Source organism: Pleurodeles waltl, chromosome 10 (assembly GCF_031143425.1).
Source record: "Pleurodeles waltl isolate 20211129_DDA chromosome 10, aPleWal1.hap1.20221129, whole genome shotgun sequence".
In the NCBI taxonomy this organism is placed as follows: domain Eukaryota; kingdom Metazoa; phylum Chordata; class Amphibia; order Caudata; family Salamandridae; genus Pleurodeles; species Pleurodeles waltl.
In genome coordinates this window covers 37293387-37319847 of record NC_090449.1, presented here as the reverse complement: position 1 = coordinate 37319847, position 26461 = coordinate 37293387, and the positions used below count along the sequence as shown (strand labels likewise).

Here is a 26461-nt window from a genome sequence, read left to right as displayed (position 1 = left end):
ACATTCTTCAGCAATCCTGAAATGACAAAATCACATTCAAGACATGTGCGGCAAGTGTACAGGGCAAAGTGTAGATTTAAAGTAGTGTATGGGAGTGAGGTATGGGGTATGACAAGCATAATTTGCTGCAAACAGTTGAAAACTTCTTCTTGAGATGTCTTCTTTGCATACCCCAAAATACCCCTGTGTTCTCTGCACACGAAGAACTGAGAGTTGGATATATTTCTGACACAATAGCGTTCGCCCCCCCTTTCCATTTGGATTGATATTTGGTCGAGAGACAAAACCAAGCTCAATAAAGAGGTTCTTATGGATTGAACCTTGGTAGGGCTGATCTGTTCACCATGCAAGAGAAAAGATTACATCTGATTGTAGGGGGACGAAAGACCTCATCATGCAACATAGGTCCATGACCAGGTAGCAGATAGCCTTTAAGATGCCATGGGTGTGTAGCCACTTTCTGTTAAAAACAGTCCCAGACATACAGCCCTACCTTTTAGTCATGCCCAGCATGTATGACTGATTTGTATTGACTATGTTTAGAATTGGACTATTACACTACTTGTTGGATTCCCCTCGCACTAGGGCCAAGGTCACAAAATGGAACCCAGCAGCTGAAATAACCTGTCTCTGCAGGACACCTTACATTTTATTATGTTTTGTAACCACTATGCTGTCCCACAAAAGGAACATTATCCCTATCTTGAAGCAGGCGAACTTTAGTCAAGTACGTCCTGCGCATACGTACCTTCAAATGTTACCAGAAGGAATTATTTATAGTGTGGTCTCTTTTTTTAAAGCTGCAGTGAAACTGAGGAACAGTGGTGATTACTAGTCCTGTAGGTCCTGGAATAAATACCATGCACTTTAACTGTATCAGGCTCATAGTGGGTACTAGGTGAACTTTGCCATTTTATTATGTCATTGTATTTTAACATGCTATGTTTATAGTTGTTTTTAATCTTGCAATTTTATGCACATATTCTTTTCTTGATTTGTCTACATTGCATGAACTGTTTTATAAGTTGCTTTTATAGCTTGTTCAAAGTCAAACTAAAGCTTATTTGACATTTGTGGCAGATAGTTGCTCTTCCCTCCTTTCCACAACCCCTTATTTTTGAATATGTGATTTTCTTTTATTGTATCATATTATAAGCCAAAAGGGTTGAATGCATCTATAAAATTAGTTACCTGAGTTAAGTGGACCCCTAAGAAAGGCTGTGCAAAGTGTTTTATTCAACTGGCAATGTTTCACACAAGTGTGCAAAGCTTTCCAGTTTACCTTCTGGCATGCAAACATTCTTCTACCCTGCAAGATCATTTAACTACGTCGCAAGATCAAATTAATTACAAGTGCATCCAGCCAAGCAGGAAAATGCATCAGATTTTAATCTGCAAGCTTATACTTTGCTGAACCTTTCTATTCATGATGGCATAGTGCACCAGAAGAACACTAAGTGTTTTCTTTTAAGTGCGACTTCCACATAACCATTGTGTTAGTGGTCAAGGGATATATGCCACATTCATTCATTGCAGTATAAGTGAAGCCTGTCAATCAGAAGTGGCAGAGCTAAAACTAAAAATAAATATTAAAAAAATTCACAGTTTCAGCATAGACCTCAGCATAGCCTGTAAAAAAAACAGCAACTTTCCACATTCTTACATTTAAGCACGGAGAACTAGGTTAAAACCTTCAATTCATTTTAGGAAGGAGAGCAGGAGTAGCCTATGAAGAGCATGCAATATAAATAGGAGTGATCAATGAGGACAAAACTACTACTGTTTTGTGGCGAATGGACTAAACCACTACCCTGTAGGTGAATGGTTACTGTTAAAGGATATATTAGAAGTGCCCATGACTACCCCTACATCAGTCTGTGAACCATTCATAACTATTTCTCGGATCTACCCCCCTCTTGGATCCAGTACAATATTTAAAAAACGAGATATTGGACTAGTAATAACATAACAGAGAGCATGCTCAGTGACCGCTTACAACCTGAGTGCTAAGCCAAAGAAAAACACAAAGCAGCTTTTGAGAAGTAAAATGATGGTAGACTGCTGGATTCATGTAGGTTACTTCTTTATTCAGTAGTAAAGTACAGCATGGGGTCTAGATACCCCACCTTTCAAGTTGACCTTTACCAACTGATCTCTGCACAAATATACTCCATACTCAGGATTACTTCTGCAACGTTCTGCAGGTAACTAACATTCCAAGGTGAGAAGAAATCATGATCACGAGATTCATAGAAGAAATAGTCCCCAACACACCTCCATTTTTTGCAATGATACATACACTTAGACATGTAGAAGCAGAACAAAACAGAAGCGGTCCCCCGTCATGTCAAGACTCACCGTTTAGAGCAACTCCTGCCAAACTCCTCAGCTAGGTACTGGGGTTCAAGGACCAAAGTAACTTGAGAACGAGAGAAGGCTAGGTCTAACACTGTAAATCATTCACTTTAGGCAGACAGAACTTTAGACTAAGACAACCGCCCACAACACTGAACAGGACCTCTCATATACACAAGGATGCCTGCTGTGTCCCTGCTAAAATGATTCATGTTAACTACACATCATTCATTCAAAGCTGATGCAAGATGGGGAGAAAGCGAAATTGTTTGTCGTGGGGCCATGCCATGTCCATTAACTACTAGGTGCTGGTGAGGAAATGACAAATGTGCCCACACAGGGACAATAACCAAATAAATGAATTTACTAGTAGGAAACAGCCACACAAATACTGACTGCAAGTAAAACCATAAGCTAAAGAAAACTGCGCATGACGACTAAAGCCTAGGCAGATGAGTCCATAAATAAGCAGGTACAGCAATGCATGCTACACACACTCCTGGAAAGAAGGGCAATCAGTCTTGAAAGATCTTTCAGGGCCTCCATTCAGAGACTGTCAGTTACCAACTGTGATTTTTTTTTTTTACTAAGCGGATTCCAACAACAGGCAGAAAATGTTCTGAGCTCTTGCACCTTATGGATAAATGAAGTTAAAAATAAGTTTCTACATTACTAAAGCTATCAAAGCTATCAAATTCTGCTCCACCCCAACCTTCAACCCACAGACAAATTAGTCAATATATTCATTCATGTTGTTGGATTTGTGGCAACATCCAGTTTCCCAGCATGTGGACAACGTTTGTGAATGAAAATGTTGACCAATTACATATAAAGTGTGGGAAAATCAGAACAGAATACGTTTCCAAGCAAGTTCACACTGTTCTTAGAAAACAAGCAGACTCATTAGTGTGCCAGTAAGCAAGCTCAAGATGTGCCATATCTATGATCACCAATGACCCAGCGAGCGAGCACTCATACACTCACATTCTTTAAAGCATAAAGAAGCCTCATAGAGGGTTAGGACTGTGCTCTCGACAGTACTACCCACAACACACAACAAATCAAGAATATTCAAATAAATGGCTATAAATGTCATCCAACAGCAAATGCAAAAGTAAGCTAGTAATAACACATATAAATTAGCTGGGAAGTGGAAACCCAGTCAGCCCCGTAACAAATCAGATCTCACTAACCATTAACTCACAACTCATTAAAACTAACATATGCATCTGACTGACTGCATGTGACCACAAAGCCCAACTTGGGTGTGTGATAAAAATGTTTGGAAAGTCATACCGTGGTCTACTTAAAGGTGCTGTAATGCCATGCTAATAGAAGACTGTGCACAACACTAAGTTCAGGTGTGGAGGTGCAAATTCGGAAGAACTATCACTGTACCTGAGAATGGCCACCAGAAGCAGCAGCTGACAGCAAGGGGGACCGGGAGCTGCCACGAATGCTGCGTGGACCAGGCTGTGCCTGACTGGGTGGGGACGGCATTCTGCAGCTGGGGTACTCTCCTGTTGACGCCAGAGATCCTAAAAGGGCACAATAAAAGAAACAATAGATCAGCCATCAAACCTATGGCATGCTTTATTAAAAGATGCTTTCAAAAGAGTGTCAATAAGGACATGGCAGCTTAAACATTCAGAGCATGATAGCAAAGCAAAAACTAGTACGTAGCAAACACACAAAAAGAAGAGAGGTCAGTAACAGTGCAAAGTTCCATTCCCAATTTATGTACCAGATTCTGTGACCTCTTCTCCTTGTGATATACTGAGACAGATACTTAAATTCTTGCCAGAGCAGGGTATTTTATTAGTATTCCATTTTAAAAGGGCTGTGTGTGTGGGTACATATGGTCCTTAAAAGTTCAATGTAGACAGACTGTAAGGGTGGGGGGAAGCAACACACATGGAGAAGAGGTTGGGGACAGAAGCAGCACAAAGGGTGCAGGTTAGGGACAGAAGCACCACAGAGGGTGGGTGTGGGGGATAAGAAGCAACGAAACACAGAGGACGTGTGGGGAAGCAACACAGAGGGACAGGGATGCAAGCAACATGGAGGGTGGTGTGGGGTGGAGAGAAGAAGCAAAGAGCTCGACAGCAACATGGGGCAGGCAGGGAGAAGCAACACTGAGGGGAGGACATGACAGCAAGCACAACACAGAGGAGGAAGAAGCACACATGACAGAGCAACATGAAGTGCAGGGGGGAAAAAATACGGAAGGGAGACAGCTGGAAAACATATTCACGCTTGTGATATGCTTCGCTGAAAAAATAAAAGTAGTGCTTGAGAAGCAAGTAATGGAAGCATAGAAGTCAGCCAAACAAGAGAGAGGGTACAAGGCCCTGCTACACAGGAGGGATACGACTGACACACAGGGACAGAACCAATAGTACCACCCTCCTGTACTTATAGCGCAGCACTCCTCTATGCACCCAAATCTTCAAACAAAGGTGGTGGAGGAGTTGGGCTCGTTCTTAATAAATTCCGGTGTTGCAGATATCCTACAACCAGATCCAATGAAAGCACTGTTTCAGCTTCTTGGTTTAAGTCTTTTAATGCTCATGATGCAGCCAAACATTATTTGAACACCTTAAAGCCATAATGGAGAAAGCTCCATAATCCACCTGGACTATTCTAACTATAATCCCTCCCCTTATGACCACTCTATAGCCACATACATTCACCACCCATCACTTCATCTTCATTCCTGATTTGCAGATGAAAGACCCTCCTCTACTGACTCCTACATCATTTAAAGTTTTACTCCATGTCTTGATAACACCTTCTCTGATCTTTTCAACAGCATGTTAATGTCAACCAACAGTTCCCTCAACCTCGTACCAACCATCAGTCCCTCCACCAATCACAGCCCTGGAACACTGGCTAGCCCATGCTGAAAGAAGGCTCATGGGTTTGAAATATTTTCCACAGTGTAAAGTTTCACACACAGAAAAACTGTATCTGCTTTCTGAAAACTTCACCCTCTAGATGGTACACCTATGGATCCCTGCCTCTGGTCCCCTCCTATAACACTTCCTAGAGCAACCGTACAGTCAATGATTTTGCTACTTACTTTGCCTCAAAAAATCTCAATAGTGAGAACCACTACTTTCTCGATCCGAACCGTCACTGATCTCCCACACAGAGCATTTTGACTCATTCTTTCGGATCTCCGTGTTCCAAGCTGCCAATCCATCCTGTTCCCTCTGACCTTTGCTCCTCTAAATTGCTGAAAGCTTACTTCACTTCTTTCTATGCAATCACTGACTTTTATCTAGATTCTGTACTAAATGATACTTGTCTCATGTTGTTCGCCCTTACTTAAGAAGATAACTAGTGGTCCTTCTGCCATTCTGTCTCAGCATCTCCACTTTCTGTCATATCTACTACTATAAAATGTCTGGTAGTCAACATCTCTTCTCTTATTAATCCTGTTTCACTATTCTAAATCAGCTTTAAGCTAAATATTACAAATTCTGCTCTGATGAAAAATAACAGCCACTCGTGTTTCAAAATCTTTCTCGCCTCTCCCCATTAAAATCACCACTGCTCCATTCGTAACATCCTTTATCTGTCAGGTTCAACACAATCAACTACTACATCATGCTCAGAATCCTTACCTCACTGGGTGTTAAGGGCAGGGCATTAGAGTGGTTCTAGTACCTCTCCAAGGCTCCTAGTTCTGTGCCCTATCAATCGTCTCTCTAAACTCTTACCATTCTAATAGTATATGTACCTCAAGGGTTGGTCCTAGGACATCTCCTGCTAGCCCTCGACACTACATATCTTGGTGACAGAATATCGTGCTATGCCTTCTTGGCGCATCCATATGCTGAGGACACTCAAATCTTTTTCTCCAGCCACTCCTCATACTTTATCTCCAAACAAAACTTGTTTGCTTTAAAACTGAAAAAAATGTACTTCTCTGACTCAGATACTTAATCTATCTACCCCTCCTATATATTCATCTGTACAAATTACCTACACTAGTGCATCAATCCCGGGAATAGGATGAACCCCACCATGCAGCTTAAATCCTCTATCTCATACTCCACTATTGCTGCCTAAATTCAACTGCTATACATGATGAACAGCCACGGCCTTGCCCCTTGCGATTGTCAGACTCCCCCATTAAATTTCCATTCCGCATGACAAAATTCTAACTGTTGCAACCAGCATACTATTTAACCTGCCTTATCACCCAATTCACTTCAGCAATGTGAAGTAGGTTGTCTCTCTGCCAAAATACAGGGCACGGAATATATATAGCATGCACACTCTTGTTTTTAAACGATTCATGGCACTGCTTCGCCTTACCTCTTAACCGGTATTGAAGCACTCAACACATCCATTATGGTCTGCCAATTTTCATCACCACATCACCTCTCAAAGTTTAAATCCTGTGGCAACTGTGCTTTTGCTAGCCAAATGGCAACTGAGCTTTTGCTAGCTAAACTGCAACAGTGTTTTTCCTAGCTGAACAGAGTTGACATCAACTGGGAAAGAGGCCAAATAGCCACGAACAAAAACTAGTGAACGACTTGGTATACAGTAACGAAAACGTAGACACATTAACTGCCCTTCTTCACAGAACTTTAGGACCACTGGACATAAGGGACCCCTACTAGGGAAATCTACTGAGGGCAAATACTTACCAGGGCTTTTTGTTATGCATGTTCAATTCTATTCATTATGACTGTATCATATTTCCCCCTGGAAGTAATTGTATTTTAACAGATTGTTACAATGCTATATGTAATGTAGTGATCAAGATCTTGAAACACAGTCGATCTTTTAAAATTGTTCAGATGTTGAAGTACCTACCTCTTTAGCACGGCCTCTCAAATTACTTAAGGTTAAAAAAAAAAAAAAAAAAAAATCTAGGACAACCCAATATGTCAGAAGGGAATCCAGATAAAGATATTTGCTATATGTTTAAAGAACACTACGCTCTCTTGGCTGATTTGAGAAAAAACATTTCTCGGTTACATTGTACACAAGTAATTTGGCAAATATTCAAAGGAAGGATTAAGAGTAATAAATAACAGAGCCACGTCACTATATAACAAAAGGTATGATATAATAATTAACAATGAAAACAAGTCAATATTGTGGCGAATACAACAGACGCTGATCATTCTTTCACCAGTGACTCTGCCCATTCCTTTTTTCTAATGTGTTTATTGGTCTTTTCAGGTCTTTTGGTGCACTTTAATTACATTAAGGCTAGATTGATTAGTTTTCCATGGAGTCAATAATCCAGGACACCTTGGTCTTATATTTTCTGAAGATACAATTTAACAAAACACGTAATCCTTTTGAAAATCCATATTACCGGTGTAAGAATGAACTAGCAGTAGTAGAATAAAAAAAACTGAAAACAGTACTTTCTGCAATTGTTTTCGAACCTATTTTTAAATAAGGGAATAAAGTCACTTTTGTGATATTTAGTCACTTGGCTTGGGTATATTTTTGAAGATTATGTCATTCCTGAAAAAAATGCACCACATAGACTTTTTGTGACCAGTGAGATTATCTCTGGTGGGTGTTTCAGGTGGAAGGACTGCGGGCATAATTTCACTGAATGTCTAATGAATGTTATAAAATATGTTACTCTATATCAGTTTGAAGCATGGAGGAGCAGCCTGTTAAAGGGTGTTGCTAGTAAAAATGTGTGTGTGTGTGTATTATTATTTTATATATATATATATATATATATATATATATATATTTTTTTTTTTAACAAGAAACTGAAACCAGTTATAACGCTGCACTCCAGGAAAGTTTCTTTGCTGTTTAATTAATTGCGCGCATCGCCAACCCTCACCACCAACGCATTTTGACCTCCCGGTCTTGTTATGTAAGGCATGATATGCTGATTTTTAATCCTTCATTCACAATTACTTTATGCATGTAATAAAGACAAAAGGGCCACTAAATAAAGTGCAAAGTGCTAACCATCAAAACCACTTCTATATAAATTATGTAAATATCACACGTTGAAAACAGTGATGGAAAATGCATTTCTTCACCTACTATCTTATAAATATAAAAAGAATGAGAAAATAAAAATAAAAAATAAACACATATTATTTTGTGTTTCTCAAGGCAACATAGAACATTCAAATCACCACTTGTTATTGCCGAATCTAGATATTATATTGTCTCCAAAATCCAATATAGGCAAATTATTACCTCACTCAATGCCATTTTCCATTGTATTATGATTGAAATGCATTTCTTATGACATATCATAAATGGACATGTAATTCCGCATCAAGATTATGCCCCCAAGGAGACTCGGAACCAAGTAATAAAATCATCTTAGATTCCATTTGTCTAAGTTCAGATGTTCCATCACCCGCCCTAGGGTTACTTTTAATACATTTTATTCCATAGAATATTAAGGTACTGAGATTGCCATTGTGTATATCCCAAAAATGTTTAGCCAAAGGGTACGTTCTAGCATGGTTTTTGATAGCTCTAAAATGTTGTAAAAATCTGATCTTCAACTTGTGGATGGTACTGCCAACATATTTTTTGCGACATCCACATTCAACAACATGAACCACATATTCAGTAACTGATGTAAAGCGGTCCTTGATGTTACAATGGCGTTCATCAAATGTTTGATAATCTTGCCTATTCTGTGCATAATTACATGCCTTACAATGGCCACATTTCCAAAACCCCAAACCTTTTTTACTCAGCCAAGATGTATTATCTTTTGTGGAAAAGAAACTTTTAGTTAGATGGTCTCCTAATGAGCGAGCTTTACCAGAGGTAATGGAAGGATGTTGGCCAATGATATCCCTGATATTTGGATCATTCTGTAAAATATGTCAATTTTTTTGTGATATGGTTCTCAATGAACCATGTTGTTGATTATATTCCAGAAATATTCTAGGAGGAGATTGTTTTATCTCATTACTTATGGGTGTGTTCTTAAAGAGTAACTGATCCTGCTTTTCTTTTTTACTCTGTTCTGCGAATCCACCAAGATTTTAAGGGGATATCCTCTACTTAAAAATCTTTCTGTCATTGTCGTGATTTCTATGTCATATCTACTCTCATCAGAGCATATTCTGCAAGCCCGCAGAAACTGACTATAAGGTATGCTCCACTTCAACGTTGTAGGATATCCACTATCGGCATGCAGAATGGAATTGCACGGCGTGGGTTTGCGATAGATGGTGGTCTCTAATCAATCATTTTTCACTTCTAGTAAGACATCTAAAAAATCAATTGTCTCTCTACTGAAAGTGGTTTCTAAATGAATATTAAATTCATTGTCATTCAGTACATTTACGTAATCTAAAAGTGATTAATCAGGACCATCCCAGATGATAAAAAGATCGTTGATATATCGCACCCACAATGCGACTTTGTCCATGTAGATATTATTACCCCTCAGACCATGCCACCTCTTTCTCCCACCAACCCATATACAGATTGGCATACGTGGGAGCAAAGGAAGCACCCATGGCTGTCCCTTGTTTTTGCAAAAAACAATCATTATCAAATAGGAACAGGTTATGGGTCAAACAAAATTGTAACATGGACAAGAGCATTTCTGTATGTTCAAGGATTTCAATGGGCCATGTTCTTAAAAAGTATCTGCATGCTTATATCCCATATTGATGCTTGATAGAGGTGTAGAGAGAGGCCACATCCATGGTAACCATTAGATAACCTTTATGCCACGGAATATTGTGTATCTTGGCCAAGAAATCATTAGTGTCACATAAATAAGAGGGTAATTCAGTAACAAAAGTGCACAGAAACAGGTCCAGATATCTTGACGTATTTTCCAACAGTGACTGGTTCATACTCACTATAGGTCTACCCGGGGGATGTGATTTATTCTTGTGGATTTTAGGCAAAAAGTAAATACATGGAATTTCAGGATGTTCAATTTTCAAATATAAATATTCCTCATAGTCAATAAGCTGTTTAGTGTGCCAAAATGTTTAATCAATCGTAGTTTGCGAGCAAATTTATAAAGTTCAATGCGTGTATTAACATAATCCCATTTCACATGAGGACAGAAACTAAGTCCCAAATCAAGGATGAGTATTTGATTGTCTGTTAAGATGCTCTTAAAAATATTCACAACAGTACTGGGGCGATTCAAATTATTAAAAGAATGAGTACTCAATTTTATTCCTTGTGCTGGTTGCCTCTTCCTCTTCCCCCGCCTCGTCTTCTGCCTCCTCTGCCACGTCTGCGATTTAGGCCAGAGGGTGGCGTAGCCATCTGCATGAGATGCATTTCACCCTGAAAATCCAATTTATTACGTAGTGCCTCGTCTGCAGAAGAACCTATCTCCGAACTATCATCTGCGGAGGTTTGGTGTACAGCAACCTCCACTCCACTCTTTTGCACATCCTTTGTTTTTAAAATGTCGTACTTACGAGCAAATGTATAAATTCTTCCATGTTCATAATCAAGTTTGTCTCTATTGAATTTATGTGCCTTGAGTGATTTGATTTCTTCTTCCTTGTTTTTAATTCGTTCTTCCATTTTGGCTAACTGATTAGAGACATCTTGTTGGTTAACTATTTTCTCTAGTTCTTTGGTCAGTTGTTCAATCTTAATAATCTGTTCATACATTCGTCTTTTCGCTTGGGTAATTAAAGTTCCCATGAGTTTAATTGAGCATTCAGCTGTTTGTGCTCTCCATTCCTCCAGCAAATCCGGGTCCATATCACCTAAGGTGGGCAATATTAAAATGCGAAGGCCCCGTGGCACCCTGCCATTTTCAATATATTTAGTCAGCGATGTCATTTCCCACCATTTTTTAAGCTCCGAAATGCGTGCTTTTTCCAGCTGGTTGACAATGCTGGAAGTAGTGCGAGCATGAACGCCCGGAGGTCCATTGCTGTCCCTAGTGTTGTTAAATAGTTCAGCTGCTGCTTGCTCCCACAGCATTCTATGCTCAGCCATAGCTGGGGTTGGTACGAGAACAGCAAATGTTTTATGACCAATGCTATATGTCGTGCAGCCATAAGATAGTAGAAAAGAGGGAAGACTAAAAAACTTCTAATAAGCAGGAAGCTGTGTATATATATATATATATATATATATATTAAAAAACATTTGATTGTATAAACAGGGTGAAAACACCCAGGTCCAACCACCACTTCGATGGGGCATGACACATGTAGACTTAAGATGAAGAAAAGGATACCGGACATGGAGACATTTTCTAATTACCTTCATTACATACTTTCAGGCCGCAACCTTTTCAGTAACCTGAAATCTTGGTCACTTTTGGTTACCATGAAGGGTTGGCGGAGTGCACAAAAAGAAAACAAGGTAACAGAGGGGACGCCTCGTCAATCCTTGGCCCAAGAAGGCAGAATCACACTAAGAATGCAGTATGGGCACATCCCTTTCTGAACATACTGAAGAAGGAAAGCAATTAAAAAGAAATAAGGATGAACCTGAAGCACCTAATTTCTTATTAAGACTAAGGCCAACAGAGTGATCTTTTGCGTCAAGACCACAGGTAACTCTTTACTATGTGTCTTTGGGTCACACTAACATGCTGTGTAATTGGGATGGTATCTTGATGTAAGCTTTCTTGTTTTTAAGTTTACATTATATTTCACCTTTCTTTTCTGAAAATTCCTCCTTCTGAATCCTCCCCTTTGCTTTCTAAAACATGTAGCTTTTAGTCACTGACAGCACTACTTTCAGCTCTCATGTGATACGTCTGTTTTATCTCGCATGATCAGTCATTGGTTGAATGTCACAGCTGTATTATTCAGACTGTTCAAAGCTTATACCCAAACAATTATGATGCCATCCAGCTAACTGTATACAACGTGAAGATTGCCAAGCATTAGTTTTTTTCACAAATATGCTACAGAAAGAAAAGCCTTGCTATTGTTAACTCAGCGAAATGAATCAAGCAATACTGCGATGCTGCATTTTAAGGGTAGTTAACGTTTTTAAAATCAAACTTATATTACAGATGGTAGGTAGTGGGGAACTTGCAACTCTTTTCCGTGACTATAAATAACAATCTTCCTGCACTATATTACACAGCTTTCAAGAACACATTACAAACTTTCAGTATCACCAAACTCCTAACTGCACAGTCCATAGGTCGACTCACAAATCAAAATACTCAGAGCCAGAGGGAAATACTGTGCAGGCTCCCCTCTTGCCAAACAACAAAGTACTTAAATTCTCTGCAGAGAACAAAAAAAGAGGGCTGTACTAGTCAATATGGTCACACAGTGAGAACTGGAGAAAGCATTAACAAATATGGAATGGTTCTCTAATACCATCACCACATTTGGGCTACAAATGTTAAGTTAACCCTGACAAAGTAGTAGTTCAAATGTGAGGTCAAGATATACTGGCAGGTCTCAGGGACTTCTACGGATCAACGAACAGTATGGATAATATTTAAGAGAATGTATTTGAGAAATCTATCCTGCAGTCAGAAAATTCTCATACAGATCAAACATTTCAACATGGTGATGAATTAAACATGAAGTGATCTGCATATGGAAAGGTACACATTCATTATTGAATACATTTTTTAAACTGGCTCAACACACAAAATTCATATCTTTTTGTCACATGGTCAGTTAGTAGAGATAAGATCGCCCTCCTAGACACAGACATTGAGGCACATGTGGGCTATCTAAAAAACACATTACAAAGAAACAGACAAGAACTCACAGTTGTTTTATGGAACTGAGAGAGTGTAGCTTATATAATCTATATTAACATAAAATGTTTATGAATTAATGTGTAATAATGCCGCATAGAAACTGTAATGGTAAATTTTGCTTAAACGTGCACTTGAAATGTGACCACGGGGAGTGGCCACCAATGTATACGTAGACTAATAATGATGACTAAAATGTTTATAAAACGTTATATTGAATAAGTTCTATACTAATTATTGATCGTGTTATTGAATTTGTGCTGAAATCCTTGTAGGCCTTAAGTTAGCATGAGCCGAAGCTTAGCTGCTTGGCTCTCATGTTAAATGTATTTTTCCTATCTTGCAGTGTGCTGACTCGCAAAACGACATGACCCCTTGTTTTCTTCAAACTAGAGGCTGAATGTAACTGTAGAAGATACGTTCCCATGAAATCCCCATTGCTTGTAGAAATTACTAATCAAAATGCAACAGTGTAGATTAATGTAATGTACAAGGTCGTTCAAACCGGTGAAGACAATGGAGCTACTGACCAAAAGATGTGCAAAGAATTACAGAAGGATGAAATCATACCGGACGTGCTACCTCTGAAGACGTCAATAATGTGAACCAATGAAATGTCTGTAAAATAATATGGGGTGAAAGATTAATGACCTAATGCATTCTCTAATAGGTTAAAGATAGTGGGGTATAACCAACGACCAATGACATTTTAGGGGAATGTACAACAAAAAAGGGATAAAAACCCATGACACGGGGAGCCATTTAGAATTAGGTAGAGAATGCTATTGAGTTTATCCAGAAACTTTGTCACTCTGTTTGGTGACTTATTGGTTTGCTTAAAACCATCCTCGTCCTTAGATTTGCCCATTTTACACTTTACCTCTTTATGAGGGAAGTGACCCATTTTGCCCCAGAGCTGAGTTCTGACTGATGGCGATTTGACTGATGTCCTTAAGACGGAGACTGAGCCTGAGTGCTGACCTAAACTTTGGAGGGTAACTATGATAATAAAATTGTGATTTGTCTGTTTTCTTTTCCTTTCTAGGTACCAACTGCTTACTTTTAACAGAGACCATAGTTAGATGTTTTCCAAATTGGTGTTCTAAATTGTTTTGCATGATGCCCAACATGCTAATGCTAATCAGTGGTTAGGACAGGTGTTCACTAAACTGACGCAAATAGACAAACGACTGAATCTATGATTTGTTGAACTGACGTGCTAATGACATTCTGCTAAAATTGATCTATGTTTATGCAGTGTTATGTTTTGATGTTCGTGATTCTCGCCTTAATGAAATCGTATCAAAGTTGCCATATCGTGACTATGCTATTATGTTTCTTGGTTTTGAGATTAACACATCTGCTTTTAGAATTGTAAACAATAGGGAATAAAACTCATACAAATTCTACTAAACTTGTGTGGTTATTCATGGCTGCAAGGTCATGGTAGTGTTTTGAATTGATTAATGACTTTGACTAAAGTGAAATGTATTGTTATGATAAATATTGATGACATTGACGTATTGATTGACATACTGATTATCTATCTCGTCCTAAGGTGTCTCTCAACTGGGTCAAAAGATTCATTGGCCTAAAACGAGTCCTGATGTGTAATAAATTATCATAAAGGGACGCGTTAACAGAACTTTCCATATACGTGCTCTTAGATTATTTACTGCTTAGACCTTTCTTTGGATTTAAACGTCAATGCACAGTCCTACAATCTAACACTTTGCTACAGAAACGGATGGAAGAGATAACCATAACGTGCTGTGAAGAAGACTGTTTTTGATGAACAATTTTGTATTGTTTTATTGCAAAACACTAATGACAATACAGTCCAAACAACCATGTCACAGACATCTCCCTCGTACATGAACATACATCAATCAATCGATAAGGCCATGGCAATGATTCTCCCACCATTTACCCCAGATTTCCCTGTGATTTTGCAGGCAGCCCCTGGCCGCATAAATAGTTTGTTCCTGTTGAGCACACCAGCCCACTCCTGCCCGCTACACAGCCACAACAGGAGGGGGGGTGTTCTTTGAATTCCAGCGTCATGCCATGTCTTGTTTGGCAATCAGATTGGTGACTCCAATGAAAATATGTTCCAGCTTTGGTCCTCCCAAGTCCTCCAGTAGGCCCAGCATGGTGACTCTTGGTAAGAGGTCTAAGGGTTGGCCCAGGAACAAAGAAAGCTCTCTTACAAAATGTTGCCAATACCGGTCCACCTCAGGGAAGGACCAGAGTATATGGAATAAATCTGCATCCAGTGAAGCACACCAGAAGCAATCAGCCTAGGTAGCCCCACCCACTCGGTGAAGTCGCTGAGAGATCATGTAGATGAGTTGGAGGTATTTAAGTAGGACCAGTCTGAGGCATGTGGAGATGGCTAACTCCAGCAGGCCATCCTTGCCTCCCTCCAATCTGTATCCTCTACCTCCCCTATCCACGCCTCACTCCTGTTTTAGTCTCCGGAACCAAACCGGGGTGTTAATAATTAACAAACGGTAGATTTAGGAAACTGTGCTTTCGTTATGTTATTGGTGAGTAATTTCACTTTGAGGGGACTGACTTCAAGGACCGGAAGTGTCCACGGGGACATTGGCTGTGAAGGCATCACACAACCGGGGGTACTTGTGGAATTGAGTAAGGGAAAGCTATATGTCGACGCATTTTGGCCTTTCAAATTACTAGCCTCATCAGGACATGAGAAGATAGAGATACATTATTATTCGACTGAATACTAAGCCCGGGGGTTCTTCAGTATATGTATGTGTACATTATTATATATATCTTCAAGATACTGTCCTATTTATTTAGGCACCTTAATTCCCGCCGCAAAAGGGCTCTCAAACCTCTGTATTATCCCACTATCGAAGCAGACGTCTTCTTAATTCTCACTGCCAAAGGGCTCTCAAGCCTCTGTATTATATCACTATCGAAACAAAGGTCTGCTGGAGGAAGAGGAAACCCACGTATCCACGATGAGACCAGTAATTTGAATGGCCAAAATGTGTTGACATACATTTTGGGGAGTCTTAATTAGAATAAATGAATAGTGCCCATTAAAAGGGATTGAACCGGAACAAACAATTTCGCAGGAAGAATATTTTTCCAACTGGGGTTCCAACTACATAAGTACCATGTGGACTGTGGTTTATGATACTGCTTTACAGCCACATTAGGCATAAATAACTTAGAAAGATTGGAGTACAATGGTAATTTTGCCACAGTGTTTTGCTGGACTTTTTTGTCAATAGTATTTTGTCTATATACATGTATGTTTTTATATGTTGATGTATACTTTGTATTGTATTCCTTATATGTTGATGCATAATTTGTATTGTACTTTGTATGTATAATCGTTTATATATTGAAGGGTAGGATTGTGCGAGATAACAATAAACTGTGGAAAGAATTCTAGATAAAAGTAATGATTAGTTTCCAGTGATTCATTTAGGTTCTCACTGATGTGATAATTTACATATATCTTACCTTATTGTATGCCATTTCATATGAAGTGTGGTTTATAGCCCAGGCTCAATTGGGTTACAAAGGCTTTCCCTGGGATGGTGAGGCTGGTTACCCAGGAGGGCGACATGAGAAGCCAAGGAAGGGGCCTTCAAAAAATACTGTGCCATTGCGCCCAACACGAGGAAGACCCATTTTGCCACCAGCTACAGCTACCTCAGACCCTCATCCGGTAGGCCCACCTGTTCCTGCCTCCCCTGGCTAACTTCAGCAGCATTCGGCAGGGTCAGCATGAGCTACGACACCCCCCAGACTCCAGGTGGTGGAGAATGTAAAGGTAGAGCACAAGTAGGACCCATGAAGTCCACCCCCCACTGCTGGCATAGCCCAGCAGGCCTTGCCGGTGCACACCGTCCTGTGTCACCCATCCCATCGGGTGATCTCAGAGAGCAAGGCCCAGGGATAACCGCCACCGTAGGGAGGTGGCAGCCAAGGGCCCGGGTGCACCAGAGAGAACACAGAGAATACTGTAGGATATTGTAGCACAAGTGCCTTAGGGCAACAGGATAGCCAAGGGCACATCAGCAAGGGGCCAGGCTGGGCTCTGCACCACTCACTACTCTTCAGGGGTTGCGTCGGTGTGCCGACTAGCGTGGCCATTCCACGTTCCCGGAGGCTGGGGCAACAGAAGTCAACTGGCCTCAGAGTTTCCTTCAGCTGCGTCGTCGAGGCAGGACGCTGCAGCACAGGAGCCGTCATCTTGAGCGGATCAGCCTGACAGCTCAAGGCCTTCTACCCCTTTGCATCAACTCACGGTCCTCAGGCACTTTAGGACTAATGTTCACTCAACAACCATTACTGTGGTGACTAGTTTGGACCCACAAGAAAATCAAATATGTAAATTAATTAGGGAACATTAGAGATTAACAGCAAGGCAGGCCTGGCCCTCTCTTAGCCTTCAAACATGGTTCTTATTTGAAAACTAGTGAAGTGGTTCCTATTTGAAAAATAGTTTGGTGCATACTAGACCTAAAATGAGAAGTGAACCTCAGACTACTCTGTGGGCAATTACATGAGTTAGAAGCCACTACTCCTGCTGAAACTGTGGTATGGCTACAAAAACAGGAAATGCTACACTCTGAAATGGATCCATTTAGGAACAGAGATAACACACTAACTGCAACACCAGACGTCATTTGTATGGAAGACTCATCTGATGTTTAGTTAGAAAGACAATCATGCCGGAGCTCTAGAAATGTTGGAGGGTACACCTACCCTCCCTATTGGAATTATCAGCAACGAGAAGGTCACCAAACTCATTTAACTCTGCACAACCCCACCACAAAACAGTCTTCAATGCAGGAGAAGAAAGCAACAGTTCGCAATCTCACCAACACCAAAAATACCCAGCAAATTACTCACATCATCCTAGACCTCTGAATTCCAGATAACTATGGAAAGAAATTTCCCACCATTTTACCATGCACTATTAAATTCCATAATCAAAGCCAACGAAACAAAATCACAGCTAACAAAATAATAAACATGAAAAAGAGAAATTGTACAAACAAAAACAAAAAAAATGAAGAGTCATTGATCCTTGCCTTCTATCACATTACTACCTACCTACCACCAAGTACATCTCAGGTCTTCATAAAATTCACATTGTTCTATGTCACAATAACTGCAAAGGACCTGAGCGAATGCACTGAGATCTTCAATATGTTCTTAAAACACATAACAGAGTAGTACCTCTGGACAGGAACATCTTTAGACACTTTAAAACAAGCCATTATTACATCTGTACGAGTGAGGCATGTGTGCTAATATTTTGAGGCACACAATTAATGAAGAAAATAATTTCCACAATATCAAATGTGTAATAAAAAAGCTAACTTAACACAACCACTCCCAGAAAGCAAAGATCTCTTACCAGCCACCCGACTTCTGATAAATACTGTCTAGGCTGTTGTAAAGGACAAGATATAAACCCCCTCAATATCTAGGATACGATGCTAGAAGCAGCAAACACACTCATGGATTTCAGCACAACCTATTTTTTTTTATCTAGTACATCGCTAACCAAATGGGTGTCAGAGTATGGAACAGTAATAGTCTGTTTGATAAGGTACATTATACAATAGTGGTAGATTTATAAAACTAACGATAGGACATCAATGGATGCACTGGTACATGACAAAAGTAACATAAGTGAAGACATTAAGGCTAGATGTATAAAGGAAGAGTGATGTAAAAAAAAAAAACTTAACAAAACATCACAGTGAGATGGTGGTGTATACAGAAGTAGATACTGACAAAGGTAAGTATAGGTTAACCACAGTATCGAGGCTATGAACACTGGAGGTGACATATTTTATGCAGCATGAAGATGTATAACTTAAGACAAATGAAGCATAAACGCTGTAACTGTGTAACATTTATAGACTACAAAACAGATGTGCAAATATGGGCTATTTAAAGTAAGATGAAAACAAATACAGGTCTTACACTGGTGAAAGTAGTACTACAGAACACAGGATAATTTCATGCGAAAGGATGCTGAGGTCTTTTTGAAGCAAGATATTTTGAGAAGGACTGTATATTTCATTCTTATGGACCTGCTTTGACTGGACAGCTGCAGCTTTTGTGTGGGATAGATGGGGGAGTTATTATATAAAGCTTATAAACGAGATAAGCAGTCCTGTGTATAAACAAATCTTCATGATAAAGCGACATTTGTACAATCATTGGACTCTTCAACGCATCCCTCCACTGGTTCATGTCCTTCTTATTTGGCCACTGAATAACTGATGTGATGTTCACAAGGATTCCAGTTACCAGTAACATTGTCCCATGTTCTAATTATCATCAACTTACAGGTAAACTTCGTAACATTGAAAGTAGTTTTCAAAAATAAACTCCTCAGCCCTGATGAGAAGAACCTAGATAAAATTCAGTTCACAGAAACGTGCCACGCAGGAATATTTATTCATTCGATACTTAGATCCACAAGCGCCTAATAGCAGATAGAACTGCAGTAAATTCACAAATTGAATCAATGAACACTACACTGCAAGATGTTGCATGAGCCATGTTGAGCCTAAATCTAAAACCTAGTCAAGTTTTCTGGCCAACGCATTTTCCATGATAAGGCGAGAATCCACAACTAGTCTTGGCATAATATGGTTTAGTTCACAAGCGTAAATATAATTGCTAACACGCAAACTAACTTGGTGAGCAAACTACCAGCTAGTTCCTGACTCAAGGGGAAGGCCTCAATGATAATGGCATCCAATAATCTCATTAACAATAACTTTATAAGGAGTCATCCCGTGAAACGTACAAAGAAATGTATAGAGCTTGTAATCTAATGTAAACAAGTTCTCCTCTCGTCAAGGAGGTTGCCTTGTTATTCTGCAAAAATAAGAACTAAAAGTTTCCTCCCTTCTGAATTCATCTGCCTTAGCAGAGTTGGTTGGCTTTACCATCTTTTCTCTTCGAGCTCTGTCACAGGTGCTCTCTGCCACAAGCCCCCACAGCATGCCAAAATTGTGATACTCTTCTTGCTTACATCCTCTCACCGGTCCTTAGCAGCACTAATTTCCTAGTGCTAAATTAATGCTCGCACTGACATCACTAACTTTTCTACTCTGTCATCAACTCTCTGGCCGACCTTAATCTGCATGAACTGGTCAAAGGGCCGATCCATATTCATGGCCATTAGCTTGATCGTATATTCTCCACTAACAAACGTGTTAATTGCCAACAACCAATTCCTCAAACGTAGACCAATAATTATTTGATCCCTTTCACCTGTTAACACACGGTCCAGCACTTTCTGCTTGTCTGCCTTCTGGTTCTATAAGGAAACGCTCATGACAGAAGTTTCCGCCTGAGTACTTAACAGAACTGAGGTACTTATCCTAGACTTCCATTTGAAGGATGATCTTGCCAATCTTGATAAACGGATATCTCTCTGTCTCTCGACTCAGCTTTGCCAGCATCCTCTAAGCAGGTCCACAGCAAAAATCCCCTACCCCTTGGTTTAATGTAACCTCAGTGAGGCGAGGCTCAACTGCAAGAAATTGGAAACAAAATTGCAAGCGGAATACTCCTTAAGTAGCACCTAACTCAGATCAGACCAAGTCTCTTATAAAACATATTGTCCTCTCTTAACGTTAAGCTATTTTGTTACTAAAATTCTTAACATGCATGAAGTGGCTAGATGTTGTAAGCTCTGTATTCACGAAATATCTCTAACCTTTCCTGTCTCTTTGTGATGATCTATTCAACTTCTTTGCTGTTAAAATCGAAATCCGTATCTCACAAAATGACATTGCTCACCAAATTGTAGCTACCCCAGCACTCTTCCTCCATCTTCTATTGAGGTGACCCCTGCCTTTGGAAATTGTCAGGTGTCCTTTATTTAGTTCCCACCTTATTGATTCTCTATTTTTAACAGCTCATTCACCCTGCCTCTTCAGGATCTTGTCTGGCACTCTCCTCCCTCCCTGCTCTGACAAACCTTACTACATGATGCAACAAATCTACTGTTCTGGCCAGTCTATGAACCCTGGAAGCAGGTTCTACTTATCCAACTGTTAAAAAGCCATTAGAGGACCACACAAATCTGGGCACCTTTCACTCAATATCCCCCATTTCCCAATAGAACTACTTTAAAGGTCTAACAATACGCATATAGTCTACTTTCTTGAGTTCAATAACACTCAGTCCAGCTTCCCCATAGCATTCAAACTGCCCTCTTTTCGGTCCTTAAATATCTTTGTCTTAGTTTTGATAGACCTGTATGTCGCATTCAATATAATCTCTCACCAGATTCTTGTTGATCGCTTAATAGGAGTGTGAATTCTTAGGCAGGTTTTTAAGTGGTACTTCTTAAAAGGGTGCAAATGCCCTAGCAGTCTCAGTTCAAACCACTCTTGCACAGAGTGCCATAGAGCTCCTCCCTAAACCCTTGGCTTCTTCTATGTCTAACTTCCTGCTGAGCTCATTTGCTCCTTTGCCCTCAGCTTTACCTGATGTATGAACGATACTTGTAAACTGTTTTCTTTTAATGATAATTCCACCAACTCCATCTCTATCATTCAAAGTTGTTTGCTCAGTATAGTGGATAGCATGAAAACAATATCCCAAAACTCAATGCTGATGAGACTGAAATTCTAATCTTGTCTGGCCCCAACTCACCACAAACTGGATTTAATCAATTGTAGGCCTACTCAACTTGGTTTGTCTCCCAATCCATTTCCCCATGCCAAGAATTTAGCGTTTATATTGGTTCAAAATCTCTCTCTGATCACATCAATGGATTCTCTTATTCTTGTTTTTTTCCCTCATAAGAGGCTACAGAAAATGCTGCCATTCCTCCCTCCCACGCACTTCATTTCATGGTGCAGGCTATCAATCTAAACCGTGTTGACAAATGCAACAATTTGTTTCCTTCCCTTACATTTGCATGCCTCCTCAGCCTTTATTGGCCAAGCCCTGGAAAGTCCTATCTGCCTGGCCTCTCTGGAGGCTTTCAAAAGTTTCCACAGGCTTCCAATACCACAGTAGAATATCTTTAAATCTCTCCCCATGGTATTCAGAGCATTTCATGACTTTGGCAATTAATATCTTCAGCTCAAGTTTTTCAGCTATAATCCTACTTACTCTCCAAGGTCTGGTGCTGTTAGAAATATAGGCCATGAGTCTGGGTTTGTTGGAAGCTGTGTATTTTCATTGCACTAGATAAACCGCTATACCCTGGAGAACCTTATTTATCAGGTGCAATAAACAGAACCTATTATGGGTCTGGGGATGGGGGTTATTAGTAACATGCTGATGTGTGCTTGATAAACCAGAATCCGTGTGGCTTGGCAAATACTGTATACTTTTTCCCCTGATATATTCCAGAAGGTTCGATCTGCTGAAATTTAGTGAAAAGTGAGATATTGAGCATGTAAATACCATATAATTCTTAATTCTGAGACCCTGCACAAACAGGCGTTTAAGCAGGAGTTGCAAAACACCATCCCACTCATAATCAGGACCTTATTGGTTCCTAGATTCTGCCATTCACTGACCAGAAGCTGTGCTTTTATATTTAACTGCTGCAGTCAATCTTTGGAAACCCCTGCACATTTCCATATCGGTACATGGCCAGCTGCTACCTTTCCGTAAAGCGCTAAAAACTTGGCTTTTCTTCAAATTTCACTTAGAATTATTAGCTTCAGTCAGTTTCAGCACCAGGCCCCCTTTTAAGCATTTGCATGCTCCATAAATCTCATGATTTTTTTAAAAAAATCATCAACAACTACCAGTGATAAAGGTTTTGCAATGTTCCTTTGTTTGATGCAGTCTTGCTTAATTCTAAAATCTATTGTAACATCATTTACTAGATGTTCCCAAGCAACCCACCTGGATCTTACAAATGGCATCAAGACTCACGCCACAGTGGCACACATAAATGAGAGGCACTAGGACACAGACACGGCCTCCTTCATTGAATATCAATTAGAACATTTGTCTTCTCCCTTTCTGCCACAAATCACCACGCAGCAATTAGGCTGCAGCTGCCAAATAGCTCAAAACCTATTTGGGATCTTGCAGAAGTCAAAGCATCCTCAGTTGTGCATAATTATGACTTGCCTTTTCCTGGATAGGCCTGCCTTGCCTGCAGATACACTGGTCATAACATCAATGCTTCTGTTACATTAAAATCTCACTTCTGACACTAGGATTCCAAGACCAAACAAGAAATATGTAACAGATGTTCAGCACATATAACCTTTCCAGTCTGTCCTCATATCTCTAGGAAGAGGATGTGTTGAACTGGTCTAGACAGGGTCTGATGTGTGTTGTGATGGGCTGGGCTTTAACGGGCTAGGTAGTGTTTCGAGGGGGCCGCGAAACAGAAGCCGGTCCCTGCATGTCTAAACATAACTTTGTCATTTTATTGGGCTATTCTAATGTGAGGGGGCACGATAAGCTTCATGGTGGGCTTGGAACACAGGGGGTCTAGAAAGGGTCTTATGTATCTACGAGTTATTACTTTAACACAGGAGGAATTTCTGCAGGTAGTTTAGTATATGCATATAGACAGTTATGTACCGAGGGGCTCTGCGAGGAAGGTTCAGAAGGCTCTTTGGCCTATAGGTTCCAGAAGGTGACCTACGCTGGTGGGTCACGTGTTCTGTGCACATGAGGTCTTCTATTGGGATTTCAGGGGGTGACCTCTGCACAGGTTTAGAACGGTCCTGTAAAGGTAGGCTCTTCTAAACAACTCAGAGGACCACACTAAAATGGTTCAGATGGTTACCTCTGCAGTGGTGTTGAAGGGTTTTACAGGTGGCTGATCTGTTCTCTGCATGATGGCTTTTTTTTTTTAGGATGAGAGCTCTGATATACAGGAGGTTGCAGTCTGAAGGAGGGTGAAAGAGCTGAGGGTTCAGCAAGTGGTTAGGGGGCCGTGGAACCATGGAGCACATAGTGCTGCAGGTTTCAGATGGTGAGCTATGCAGGGAACTGGTGACAGTTGTACAGGACCTTTAGATGGGCTCTTATAAACTGATTAGGATTCTGCGAGGCGGAGGGTACGAAGGAGGGACTGCAGAGCGACGGCCTAGGACTGCACTGAATGTGGTGCAGGGATGTATAGGAGGGTTGTAGAGCTGTAGCAGTGCTAGAGGGTGGAGAGGGTCAGGGGAAGGTGTGGCAGGTGCTTAGTGTGCTCTCCGCAGGGGCTCTTGTAAGTTGACAAGGCCATGGGTGCAGGGGGTCTCTGGGAGGATGGGAGGGCTGCAGAATTCTGAGCGTGAAAGGGAAGTTTAGGAAGAAGATGTTCGCAGACATGAATGGTGCAGAGAGCGACCGCTGCAGGCGGCTGGATAACGTCCCATAGGCGCCAGGTGTGCTCTCCGTAGGGGCTGTTGTGATGGAGCCCAAAGGTGCAGGGCTGCAGGATTCAGAGGGTAACAGGGAAGCTCTGGGGTGGAGGGATTCACAGAGATTAAGGGTGAAGGGGGGGCCTTACATGGCTCCGGGAAGGGCTCTTGTAAGGTGATGGGGCGCAGAGGGTCGGCAGGATTCAGAGGGTGACAGGGAAGCTGTGGGTGGAGGGGTTCACAGTGATGAGGGGTGTCATTACAAGGGCCCCGTCTGAGCCGGAGGGGGTCTTCTAAGATGATGGGGCGCAGAGGGTCGTCAGGGTTCAGAGGGTGACAGGGAAGCTGTGGGTGGAGGGGTTCACAGTGATGAGGGGTGAAGAGGGGGGGGCCTTACGAGGGTCCGGGGAGGGCCCCGCCAATGCCGGGGTGCTCTCCGCAGGGCTCTCACCTGTCACGGCTGCCGCCCCTCTTCCTGTTCGGCGCCGGTTGGTGACGTCACAACAACTCCAACGCTCTAGCGCGCAACGCCTTGCCGGACTCCGCCCCCAACCGGTAGCCCCGCCCCGAAGTTATTACGTAGGAGGTGGACCGGCGCGAGGGAGGAGAGGCCGTTGCTGTCCAGCTCGAGGCGGCGCAGCGCACGAGGACAAGGAAAGAGTAAAGGCTGTTAACAGAGGAAAACGAGAAGAGGGTATTGAAAAGAACAGGGTAGTAAAAAGGAAGAAAACAAAGAGAGAGAAAGCATCTTCAGAAAATCAAAAAAGAAGAAAATAAATTAAAGCAAGCGGCAGGATAATAACTGACCTGTAGGAGGTGGCAGAAACGAAGAAGAAGTAAGAGACAAAAATGAGTAGAGCAAGCACTGGCAAAGCCAACAGGTCTCGCCTAAACAAGCGCTATTGGTGTTGGCAATGTGTGCACCAGTGTGGCTGCTTGACAGCATGGCTAAAAGTTAGTGGCGTGGAGTGTCAGAGTGGGGTAGACTGGCTTGTTGGAATGGCTTAAAGAGAAATAGAAGGACAGAGTGTTGTTGAATGGAGGGGAGTAGAGTTCAGTGGCAGAGTGGGGTGGATTGAGTGGAGTGGGGTGGACTGATGTGATGTGCATTGGATTGGTTCCTCCATTTGCTGTCAGTTCACACCAACGTGCACCAGAGGACCCTTCTCCTGCAATGCCTGCAACTTCACCTGCAAGCTAACCCCCGAACACCATACCAAAACAACAGACTGCCGCCAAAGATGGATTCTGCTGAACACCCGCTCCGTCCACAAACATGCAATTGAACTCTGGGACTTACTGACCACACACTCGCCGGACATCGCATTCCTCACCGAAACATGGATGAACCCTGCCTCGGAACCTGACAAAGCAATAGCTATACCAGATAATTACAAAATCACCAGAAGAGACCGCAACAACAAACCCGGAGGAGGAATCGGCATAGTCCACAGAAACACCATAAGAGCCTCCACCAACTCCGACGACATCATCCAGTTCGCCGAGCACCTCCACTTCAAAATCTACGTAAACGCCAACAACACACTCAGAGGAACACTGGTCTACAGACCCCCTGGCCCGAGACCACAGTTCTGTGACGACATCGCTGACACCATCAGCTCCCAAGCCCTCGCCTCAACGGACTACATCCTCCTAGGCAACCTGAACTTCCACCTGGAGAATAACAACAATACCAACACCACCAACCTAATCGCCAACCTCGGCCTCAAGCAACTCGTCACGTCACCGACCCAGTCCACAGGCCACACACTCGATCCCATCTTCTCAACCAGCAACCACGTCTCCTTCAGCCACACAACCGAACTCTACTGGACAGACCACCGATGCATCCACTTCTCCTACCAGAAACCAGTCACTCACCACCACCGCACTCAACCCCCCCCGACACAACTGGAGCAAAGTATCCATGGACCAGCTGATTTCCACCCTCGCCCGGGACCTCAGACCCCAACACAGCCGCCAGCAACCTGCACCACTGCACATAATCAAGGCCAGCTGGTTCACCCCAGATCTACAGGAATCCAAACGA

At 41.5% G+C, this 26461-nt stretch overlaps 1 protein-coding gene across 2 annotated transcripts in view; it reads right to left on the bottom strand.

The window, feature by feature from the left end:
* The window catches only part of HDAC6 (histone deacetylase 6), a 222430-nt gene extending 197487 nt beyond the window's left edge, over positions 1 to 24943 (bottom strand). The window contains exons 1-2 of one of the 2 annotated variants that reach the window (XM_069209604.1): positions 24863 to 24943; positions 3754 to 3893 (exon numbers count right to left, since the gene is read on the bottom strand). In XM_069209604.1, coding sequence (XP_069065705.1) covers positions 3754 to 3855 — 102 coding nt within the window. In that variant the 5' untranslated portion in view covers positions 3856 to 3893; positions 24863 to 24943. Of the gene's footprint in view, positions 1 to 3753; positions 3894 to 23846; positions 24047 to 24862 lie in introns of those variants that run through there. The other variant, XM_069209603.1, reaches the window with a different exon arrangement.
* Positions 24944 to 26461: the final 1518 nt, after the last annotated feature.